The 11742-nt window shown below is 34.4% G+C and overlaps 1 protein-coding gene across 1 annotated transcript; it reads left to right on the forward strand.

The window, feature by feature from the left end:
• The first annotated feature begins 4431 nt into the window (after window positions 1-4431).
• LOC147397091 (uncharacterized) lies at window positions 4432-11742 on the forward strand. Its single transcript, XM_086452537.1, has 8 exons — window positions 4432-4979; window positions 6295-6442; window positions 6585-6735; window positions 6849-6974; window positions 7068-7148; window positions 9386-9578; window positions 9849-10116; window positions 11086-11742. The coding sequence occupies exons 1-8, from the start codon at window positions 4788-4790 to the stop codon at window positions 11331-11333; spliced, it is 1407 nt and encodes a 468-aa protein (XP_086308663.1). The 5' UTR covers window positions 4432-4787; the 3' UTR covers window positions 11334-11742.

Below are 11742 nucleotides of genomic sequence, written 5' to 3' on the forward strand. Positions count from 1 at the left end.
TGAATATTTGAGATCCCCTATGTTTCAAAATGATGGCATGCCACTTGACTTTGGTCTTTTGTAATAAGTTGATGGAAATTGATTTAAACGCCCTCATCTTTGATTTGTAACCCAAAGACCTTCTCATCTTCTTCCCCAAAATCAATTGTCTTCAAACCTCAGAATACGATAGCATTTTTTAAATATTTAGGTTTTGGATAGAAAAATTCAAGGGTGACAACGATTTTGAAAACCATGAGGTTGAAGAACTTAAATAGAGATTAGTTTTCGAAAGAAAAAACAAGGGATTTTGGTCACATGCATAGTAACAAGTTAAGATATGGTAATTGTGAAGACCATTTTTGTCATATTATCGAGATAAGGACACTTGTTTTTAAGTATCAAGTGGGCCCTAAGTTTAAATACCAATCTGATCCTTGGAAATCAATATTAAATGAAAATATCAATCTGGAATCAATGGTGGCTCAAAGTTAACACTTCTCGAAAAATGCATTCAGTAAAATATGATTCAACATCTTAAATTAAGTAGGAAACAATAAGCACGATGTTATTAATTTTATTAAGTTAGTTTGGTATTATCTAAAGGGAAAATTATGAAAAAAATAAAAATAAAAAAAAATTTATTTATAAAAAACAATCTAAGTTTTAAAAAATTAGAAAAAAGATACAAATCCGATCATTCAAAGACTGGTTTTTCTCTCTTCACTTTTCTATCATCTTTCTCTCTCCTCAACATTTAAAAAAAAATTAATTTTTTTTTAAATACCGGTCATTCAAAGTCCGATTTTTCTCTCTCTTCATTTTTCTATCATCTTTCTCTCTCTTCAATATTTAAAAAAAATCAAATTTTTTTAAATACCGGTCATTCAAAGACCAATTTTTTCTCTCTCTTCACTTTTCTACATCTTTCTCTCTCCTCAACATTTAAAAAAAAAAGGAAAAATTATGAAAAAAATCCAAAAACAAAAATTATTTATCAAAAACAATCTAAGTTTTAAAAAATTAGAAAAAAGATACAAATTCGATCATTCAAAGACCGATTTTTCTCTCTCTTCACTTTTCTATCATCTTTCTCTTTCCTCAACATTTAAAAAAAAAATTGAATTTTTTTTAAATACCGGTCATTCAAATATCGATTTTTCTCTCTCTTCACTTTTCTATCATCTTTCTCTCTCCTCAACATTTAAAAAAAAATCGAATTTTTTTTAAATACCGGTCATTCAAAGACCGATTTTTATCTCTCTTCACTTTTCTACCTCTTTCTCTCTCCTCAACATTTAAAAAAAAGGAAAAATTATGAAAAAAATCCAAAAAAAAATTTATTTATAAAAAACAATCAAAGTTTTTAAAATTATAAAAAAGATACAAATTCGGTCATTCAAAGACTGATTTTTCTCTCTTCACTTTTCTATCATTTTTTTCTCTCCTCAACATTTAAAAAAAATCAAATTTTTTTATAATACTGGTCATTCAAAGATCGGTTTTTCTCTTTCTTCACTTTTCTATCCTCTTTCTCTCTCCTCAACATTTAAAAAAAAAATCAAATTTTTTTAAAATACCTGTCATTCAAAGACCGGTTTTTCTCTCTCTTCACTTTTCTACCTCTTTCTCTCTCCTCAACATTTAAAAAAAAAATCGAATTTTTTTTAAATACCGGTCATTCAAAGACTGGTTTTTCTCTCTCATCACTTCTCTCTCCTCAACATTTAAAAAAAAAATCGAATTTTTTTAAATACCGCTCATTCAAAGATCGGTTTTTCCTTCTCTTCACTCATCTCTTCCTCATCGATTTCAACAATGAAATTTGCTCCATTTCAACAACGAAATTTATTCCATTTCAACAACACAACTTTATTCTCTCATCTAATTTTTACTCCATTTCAACAACTCTAGTTACTCCCTCATCCACTTTTTACCCTTCATTTCTCTCTCTTCTCTTCTCTCTCATCTAAAAACGGCTATATAACGGTTGAATTTGAAAAAGAGGATAGAGAAAAAAATTTGATTTTTTTTAAATATTAAGAGAGAGAGAAACCGGTCTTTGAATGACCGGTATTTAAAAAAAATTCGATTTTTTTTAAATGTTGAGGAGAGAGAAATAGGTAGAAAAGTGAAGAGATAGAAAAATCGATCTTTGAGTGACCGGTATTTAAAAAAAATTCGATTTTTTTTAAATGTTGAGGAGAGAGAAAGAGGATAGAAAAGTGAAAAGAGAGAAAAATCGATCTTTGAATGACCGGTATTTAAAAAAAAAATCGATTCTTTTTTTTAAATGTTAAGGAGAGAGAAAGAGGATAGAAAAGTGAAAAGAGAGAAAAACCGGTCTTTGAATGACCGGTATTTAAAAAAAATTCAATTTTTTTTTAAATGTTGAGGAGAGAGAAAAATGATAAAAAAGTGAAGAGAGAGAAAAACCGGTCTTTGAATGACCGGATTTGTATCTTTTTTCTAATTTTTTAAAACTTAGATTGTTTTTGATAAATAAATTTTTTTTTTCTATTTTTTTTTCATAATTTTCCCTTATCTAAAAGAAGCATGAATATATGTGTTAAGGCTAAAACTCGAGGTGATTAGAACAAATGTGCAAATTAGATTTTGGATCCATGCACAAATAACTTCGAATAACCTAACAAGTCGATAAAATAACATATTGAGTTTAATATGCACGTGAGAATAAGATAAAAAATATGATATAAACCCTTCTAATGCGCAAAATCTCCCTATTTACTGCAATATTTGAGAATACTTATCAAATCTGAAGAGGAAGTCACATTTTCTTACTTATCCCCCCCCCTCATAAAACAATAAATCATACCAATTTAGCATTAATTGACCTGAGACGATGTTAATCAAACTCAAGTATCAATATTAATAAGGGATGTGCATAAAATCCTAGGACAGAGTCATCGACTCTCATCCAACTCATGCCTATGTGATACTATACTTGGACAAGCATGTGGTGACACTTGTCACTAGTTTGAAAATTTAAAACTCCTTTTCAAAGATTGAGAAATGATTGAAAAAATTATTGTCCTTCACTTTCCTAAGAACACCAGCTTGCATTTTTTACTTTGACTTTTCATCTTCTTTTTCATTTAAATATTCTTCATTTTCTTGATCTTCACTATTTTTATTGACTAAATATTCAGAAGATCTTTGGCAAGCACCACACTGGATCTTTTTCTTCTTTTTTCTTTTCTTTAACTATTCTAAATTGTTGAAGCCTTTAAGAAAAGACTTGTTGATTAAAATCATCACCAACAACAACTTCATCAAGGTACCCATCTAATCTCAAGGAGTGGAACCTATAAAAGCCTCCACAATAATTATTCAGTGAAATTCAATAAAATTTTGTAAAAAAAAATTTGAATAATTTTCTGGGAATATACCAATGTTGTCGCTGGATTTCCTAGCAAAGTTTATCATTTTAACCTCCCTAAAAATCTAATCTTATTCTTAAGATTTAAATGTTGAAGAAAATAAAATTACAAAGGATAAAGAATAAAATGATTTATCAATACATCTAACATCATCAATTAATTTTTTAATTCGTTGGTAATTGATAGTCCTTTATTTGGAGGATTTTATGAGTTAAAAAAAAAAAATTGGGAGAATTTTCTAACACATAATTTCCATTAATCAATTTAAGAAGACCGAGGTCATGGAGTATATCATCAGTTCAAAAACATGCAGAGTACATCTCAAATATTCACCAAAACGTGGCGAAGTATATATCCAAAGAGTGGGAAATGTTCAGCACCAAACATTTTGGCAAAACATTTTTCAAACACATGGGTTAGAAGTTTTGGAACGGGCTGATTTTTGGTGAGGATGATCTCTACGGTGAGGAGATCATCATCACTAAAAATCAGCCCATTCCAAAACTTCTAATCCCATAAAAAATGGACGGTCCACGATTTTTCAACTTGTAAACATGGGGTTAGAAGTTTTGGAATGGGCTGATTTTTGGTGAGGATGATCTCTACGGTGAGGAGATCATCATCACCAAAAATCAGTCCATTCCAAAACTTCTAACCCATGTAGGACAAAAATGGTTGGCTAAAATGTTTGGTGCTGAACGGAACCCCCAAAGAGTAATGATATCCTAACTAGAGAGTTTTCACTCGGTCAATACTCATATGACGTGGCATAGACATGGAACCATAGATCTTTTTCCTCGGGATACACATCTGCATATTTTTCAATCGAATTGCAGGTGTGTTTCTTAAAGAAACAGATCTATGGTTGGGTATCCTGAGGAAACGGATCTATGGTACCGTGTCTATGCCACGTCATCCGAGTAATTAGTGAGTGAAGACGTTCTAGTTCATAACTCGTATACACTAACACCGTCAAAACACGCCGTTAAATTTCTAAATTTGTAATTTGAAACCCGATCTGAGGACCTCATTATATATTTTGGTTTTTTCCTCTCTCCGACACTCTCTCACACTACCGAGTTCTCAGACTTAGAGAGAGAAGAGAAGAGAAGAGAGACGGTCTTCTCTACTTCTGTTATTTTTTCTCGGTTTCTTCGACTCTGTTTTTTAGGGTTTACGAATTGCGAATTAAGATAGTTTTGCAAGAATTTTCTATCAAGGATTCTAGGGTTTCTTTCTCGTGCATCTGTTTTCTAGTCTTGGATTTTAGGGTTCTATAAGAGAGGATCAGAAGCTAGAGCTTCAGATTTTGTTGATCAGGAAAACAAAAGAGATGGTTCCTTTAATTTGTTTTAGATTCTGAGATGCAATTTGACCGTTTTGGAATTAAAAATTAGGGTTATTGAGATGGATGGGAAGAGGATTTCTGTCAGTCCTCGTCCTTGTTGTGGTCGTCGGATTTTGGTGAAGAAACGTCCGCGGGTTGACGGATTCGTGAACAGCGTCAAGAAGCTTCAGAGGAGGGAGATATGTTCTAAGCGAGACCGAGCTTTCAGTATGAGCAATGCCCAGGAGCGATTCAGGAATATAGGGTTGAGGGTTAGTGTTTTATCTTCTTCCTTTGTTCCTGTTTTTGTGTGTGTGTGTGTGTGTTCTAATTTTACGATTTGTCAGTGTTTTGTTGCTATTAGGGTTTTATTATTTTGCTTGAACTGGTTTAGGTTTTAGAATTTAAACAATAGGGCTTGAAAGACTCGAGTTGTTGTCACAATTGGTAATTCAATTTCAAAGTGAATTTAAACAAGAACGATTCAGTTTGGTGTAACTTGTGTGTCATAAAAATTGAATCTTTATGCAAAAATTCCTAAGATGTGTCATGAAGATTCCTAGAAGCCTTAAGCATGTGGTGCATTTCAGATTCCCTCTACGACCCAACTTGAAATCTGAAAATTGAAATAGTTTGGTAGCATGGTTTCAATTATTTTCTTCAATATAAAATTCAAGAAACTGAGGGTTTGTATGATTGGATACGGTTTCTGCACACCAATGACGCATTAGTTGAAGTCTTTTCCAACACATTTGCAGTTAATAGAAATTGGGACCATTTCATGAATCATCTTTCGTCTCACATCGGGAATCCTATATCATTCTCTTGGCTAAGATATCCTGTTTGATCTCATGAAGTGCCACAATATTTGGATTCCTGATTTTGATTGAGAATACACTTCTTCTGATCTTGTTAAACAGAATTCGAACATTCTAAGTGGATCACTCTGACTGTTCTTGCATCAAACATCTTAGGACTTAACAATGGACCTGCTCAATTCTTCTCCCAAACTTTGGACTTGTCTGGCTTATCTCGATTTTCACCCTTTCTTATTGCATGACACTCGGCCCATATCTATGGCTGCACTCAATTGGGTTGGGCAACATCCCTCTCTGCCAGCTTCCCTTATTATTGATTCACAAGGCTTGTCACTTGAACCACCGACTTCCTTCGAAATTGATAGTGAAAAAGAATCCATGCAAATACTTCATCTGTGTTCAGCCTTATCAGGCCTGATGTTTGATCCTTGAAATGTTCAATTTCTTTGTGGGACTTGGGGGACAAGATTAATTGCTTTAGTATGTATGGACTATGGTCTTACTGAATCTATTTCTTTAATGCATTTTCTTGTCATTATATTTTTTTTTCTCTTGCTAAATATTGTTGGAAGCTCTGGTTTGATACTATATGTAAATTCCATTTTTGTTGTTTTTTCAATATCATCTGTAGCCAATGCAACACATTTCCATGCCTTGTTATCTACCTGTATGTATAAGAACCATTTTCAGTTTATAATGTCCACATATTTAAAGTCATGCCTTTAAGACTCTTTGACGCGCTGCATATGTGTTTTTTTCTTTCGATCAGGAGGAATACGATACCCATGATCCCAAGGGTCACTGCCCTCTGGTACTACCTTTTCTGAAGAAGAGGTCAAAAATTATTGAGATAGTGGCGGCACGTGACATTGTATTTGCTCTTGCACAATCTGGTGTTTGTGCAGCATTTAGTAGAGGTTAGAACGCATGATTTTCACCATCTTATCACATTTGGAATACTGTTTTGCTATAGAATATGCTTTCATTGTGAACAATTTATTCCAAAGTTGAAAATTACCTACATAGCAAGCCTTCGGGCTTTGAATTTTCAAAATGCAGAAGCAAACCAGAGGATATGTTTTCTGAATGTTAGTCCTGATGAAGTCATTCGAAGCTTGTTCTATAATAAGAACAATGATTCACTTATAACAGTTTCAGTTTATGCTTCAGACAACTTCAGCTCCTTGAAATGCAGAACCACAAGAATTGAGTGCGTGGAAACCTTTCCTTTTTCTTTTGCTTATAGTTCTGTTCCCCCCCCTTGTTTTTTTTTTCCTTTTCTTTTTCTTTTTCTCTTACCTTATGTTATTATAAATGAGTTAGGTACATACGAAGGGGAAAGCCAGATGCTGGTTTTGCACTTTTTGAATCTGAATCACTAAAGTGGCCTGGTTTTGTTGAGTTTGATGATGTAAATGGAAAGGTTCTCACTTATTCTGCTCAAGACAGGTAAATTATGCCACTTCAATCAATGTGTGGCTAATTCATCTACTGCATGCTTTGGGTTTTGAATCTAAATTTCCTTTTGTTTCTTTGTATTAGTATATACAAGGTGTTCGACCTCAAAAATTATACACTGCTGTACTCTATATCAGATAAAAATGTACAAGAAATTAAGATTAGGTAAGTTTCTCTCTCATAAAACTTTTTCAGCATGTTTTATAACGTTCAAAGGTTCTTATCCTTAAATTCAGAATTAGTTCTATGCAGCTTTTATTTCTTAGTATATTCCAATGCATTGATATAATGATCCCTCTCTACTTTTTCTTAGATGATTGTATTTTGTAACATGTTCCCATTCGTTGACATAATGGGTGCTCTTCCTTGGCTTAATAAAAACTAGGATGCTATATATTACTAATTTCCAGTTCCTAGCATAGAGCTACTTTACACTTGATTATGGTAATGCTCTCCAGTTGCAGAAGAGAGGAAAGTTTCCAGTATGTTTATTGGGGTTTTTTCATTTGATATACCGTAATAATAGCTTTGCCTTGAATTAAGGGGGGTTGGCAAAGTTGGTTCCTTTTTTTGGGAGTGGTTCATGGTTATTCTTTATGATTATGAGACTATCTTTCTCAAGTCCTTGACAAGTAATTGAATTTGACCAACATAGTGTTTGGCTTGTACACTTTCCACTTCAACAATTATGTGACATGTAGGATGCGAGAGTCCTTAATGATTTGCTCATTCACTAATCTGGCTGGTGAAGTTTGGTGCTTTTTTACATGAATTGACTACCTTCAAAATTGTGAACTTCATTGGCGTTTTTTATGATGTGTAGGGAAACAATGGACTATGTGATTCATTAGTGTATTCATTGTTTTGTTGCTGGAAAGTTTTGGTATCTATTCTGATTTGCATGGAAGCTGGAGTATAATTGGATAAGATGGTTGATCTTTTGGATGGGTCCTGGCCCCACTGGAAATTTATGGAACTGTTATGTGCTGTTTGTAGGACTGAAACAGGGTGGATTATATGAAATTAAGTGTTGGGCAAGTTAGTTATTATAGAGATATAGAGATTTAGGAATGGGCTTATGCAGAAAAATTAATCTGAAGAAGAAAGTGGACTGAGTCTCACAGCCCCATAAATCTGAGTTACTAATAGATTGGAGTCGCACCAATCAATAAGGTGAAGATATGTTTCATCTCTAAATTGCGTTATGATAATAGTTAACATACTTCACTGTGTCTTTAGGAGGAATTTACATGTAATTATGAAGTGTAGAATCCTCCTTTCGTAGTTCTAAACTACTCAAACTCTTAGGATAGGCCTCTATCTTCCAGATAAGGGTTCAGCACTAGAATCTTATCAAATCTTCTAGGATTCTAACTCTATTAAAAATTAGTTATGGGAATGATCAATGGACCCCACCTATGAGCTGGATTAACGATACTCAACCCATAGTCATCAGACTGATAGAAGCCCAAACCCAGATCTATTGGATTACTGTACTGGATCTTAGAAACGGGTCTTAGTTGGCTGGACCCATTTGCCTGTTGGCACTATTATTTCAAGTAGTTGAAGGGAGGCACTAGATGGCGAGGTAGCTAAAAAGTGTCCTAGTGGCGAAAAACTTCAAATTAAGATTCCATAAATATGTGCTATGCGTCTAATACGAGCCTGCTCACAAAACTCCTCCCTCCCTCCCCGCCCACAACCACACATGCACTACACCCCAAGGCACACCAATAATGAGATTTACAGTAATGCTTGAGGAGAGTTGAACCCATGACCTAGGTTTGGAGTGTGTTGAATCCACCTTCACCCCAATAATCCCTTGCCTGGCAAAAAAAAAGTATGCTATTTTTTTTTATTTTTTTCTCATAATATGGGCATTTAGTCCTTTTTTAATTTATTAGTTGATGATTTATTGAAAAATAAGGTGGTTGATTGACCAACCTATGAAGCAAGCTACGTCATAGAAAAGAAATAGAAAGCAAGAAAATACAAAACACTAAAGCCAAGACCTAGATCTGGCCTTCACAAAAGGTTGAAGATCTTTCAGGATTTTTTTATCTGTTATTTGTTGAAGTTGATATTATGGATGTTGTTATAAAAATGATCTTGCTTTCGTATGATTTGATGACTGCCAATGTAGAAGGCTCATAATGTGGTGTGTTTGCTTGCAAGTAATCCATCTACTTATGCTTGAATGATTTGATCTATTTTTATTTTTATTTTTATTGCATTTGCTGCTTCTCTATTTTCAAGTACATGAGTCTGAATGATGAGGTACTACAAATGATTTTCTGGATGTTGTTTGATTGGTTGATATTTGGCACTCTTGTTTTTCTGAGTATGATAGAGCACATGCTTATCCTCCCGTCTCTTTTTTTTTTTCTTTACACTCGTAACAGTCCAGGGATCATGTTGTTGATATTTACAAGAGCTGGTAGCCATGTCCCTCTTAAGATTCTATCGATAGAAGATGGCACTGTTCTGAAGGCCTTCAACCATCTCCTTCATCGAAATAAAAAGGTGGACTTCATAGAGCAATTCAATGAGAAGCTTCTTGTCAAGCAAGAGAATGAGAATCTCCAGATTCTTGATGTAAGGTTTTCTTGTCATTGATTCATTAGAATTTAAAACAGCACTTTAATCGCTGGGCTTCTCAATGTGTCACCTTAGTAAGGAGGTAAATTCTGTGGGTTATACCAGCTCACCAGTTGGTAAAGTTTGAGATGGTGATACCACACACACTTCCTTGACCATGGTCCTCTATAAAAGACTATTATTTAAACATTAATCAATGTACCGAATGTTTTGACAATGTGAAACGAGATTTTAAACCTTGATTGTAACTATGATTGCTTCTTGTAGGTTCGGAATTCTGAGCTAACAGAAGTTAACAGAACTGAATTTATGACTCCATCGGCGTTTATATTTTTATATGAGAATCAGTTATTCTTGACATTCCGGAATCGAACTGTGGCTGTTTGGAACTTCCGAGGTGAGCTTGTAACATCATTCGAGGATCACTTGTTATGGCACCCCGACTGCAACACAAACAATATTTATATCACAAGTGATCAGGATCTTATAATTTCTTACTGCAAGGCTGATTCAGACGATCCATTGGAAGGAAATGGTAATTTTCTCATCTAATTTTAGAGCTATGAATTTAAGCCAAGCCTCCATGCCATATATTGTTGAAATCAATGTTTAAGATCTCATATTGATATAATGTCTCGGTTAGAAAAACTGAAACAGCCTCAACTGAAACATGTAGACAATCCAAAACATTCTTGAAACATTAAATGTTTTGGTTTGGGGGGTCAAATCTTTCGTTCCAGTCTTGGCCAAAACTGGAATATTCTAAAACGGCACAAAATTTTGAACTATGGTTTATTATAAAGTCCATTCAAACAATGTATGTCCACTCAGACTTGCTCACACGACCATATGTCATAGTGGGCAAGGCTACATGCAACTGTAATTGTTTTCGGTGCACATTGGTTATATTTTGGGCAAGATGACACCTTTTGGATGCTTGTCTCAGAACTATAGAAGATACACCTTCCCATCTCATGCAAGATTTATGATTTGTTGGCTTCTGTTGGGAATGGATGGTTAGGAAGAATGACATGCTTGCTCTGATATTGTTAATAAATGTAGCCTCTGCAACGTTCTTGCTTACTTTTGGGCCCCAACAGCTTCATAGGTTTTGAGCTATGCTTTAAAATACTCCGAGTGGACTCAAAACTTGGCTGAGTCAACTTGGTTGAGTTATAGTTGACTCTAGAGGTTTTGATCCATTTTTTAAAACTTGTTGATTCAGTTCTAAAACCCATTTGAACTAAGTTGCCAAGTTGCTGTGACATCTCCAAGTCAGATTAGTAACTTGACCAAGTTGTGTTATATTTAATACCCTTCTTTGGAGAAAAGGATAAATATAATTTAAATTAAATATTAATTCTTTTAAAATATCTAAGAAAATTTAGAAATTTGACTCATCCGAGTTGATTTGATTTGATGGGCATGGGAGCATGTTTTGGAGTTTTAAAATGTAGGTTTTGAAATTTTTATGTTTCCAACAGTAATTGTTTTCTCATGACAGCTGGGTCGATCAATATCAGCAATATCTTGACTGGAAAATGCCTTGCCAAAATACGAGCAAGCAATAGCAACCCTAAAGATGAGTGCAGCAGTGGTCGTGGAAAATTGAAGAAACGGTCTTATGCTTCCAGGCTCAGGAATTCAGTTGCAGAAGCCTTGGAGGACATCACGGCACTCTTCTATGATGAAGAACGCAACGAGATCTACACTGGTAACAGGCAGGGCCTTGTTCACGTTTGGTCTAACTGAAGATAATAATATCTTCTCTCTGTTCTGATCCAGTGGTAACCCACTCCTCAACAATGGGGGGTTGAATCCATTAGGCTTGCACCATAGCTGACATGAGTTTCACGGCTTCAAGTGTGCTTTTAGTGGTTCCGTCTTGTTTTCTTTGTTAACCCAGCACCCCTTTTTTTTTCTTTTCTTTGTTGGGCACTCTGCACTAGGTAATATATTCAATGAGCTGGCCTGTGTATGATGGAGCCGTGGGGCCAAGATAAGTTGTATGAGTTGCATTTGTCACTCATTTTCGTCATGTCTACACTCCACTGCACTGAATTCTAGTGTAATTATGCCTAAATACTACTTTGAAGAGTTGTGAATCTTAACATGAGCAGGGTAATGTTAGTTGATGATAACAGTAGGTTTTCCTTGTCCA

This window comes from Akebia trifoliata, chromosome 8 (genome assembly GCF_017979445.1).
Source record: "Akebia trifoliata isolate Shusen 1 chromosome 8, ASM1797944v1, whole genome shotgun sequence".
NCBI classification, from domain to species: domain Eukaryota; kingdom Viridiplantae; phylum Streptophyta; class Magnoliopsida; order Ranunculales; family Lardizabalaceae; genus Akebia; species Akebia trifoliata.

What these genes read in the sequence shown, in the direction of transcription:
- LOC147397091 (XM_086452537.1), top strand. Translation starts at nt 4,788, where the DNA reads ATGGATGGGAAGAGGATTTCTGTCAGTCCTCGTCCTTGTTGTGGTCGT. An exon ending in TTGTGCAGCATTTAGTAGAG is followed by an intron (nt 6,443 to 6,584) that starts GTTAGAACGCAT and finishes TTCAAAATGCAG; the next exon opens with AAGCAAACCAGAGGATATGT. An exon ending in CGATCCATTGGAAGGAAATG is followed by an intron (nt 10,117 to 11,085) that starts GTAATTTTCTCA and finishes TTCTCATGACAG; the next exon opens with CTGGGTCGATCAATATCAGC.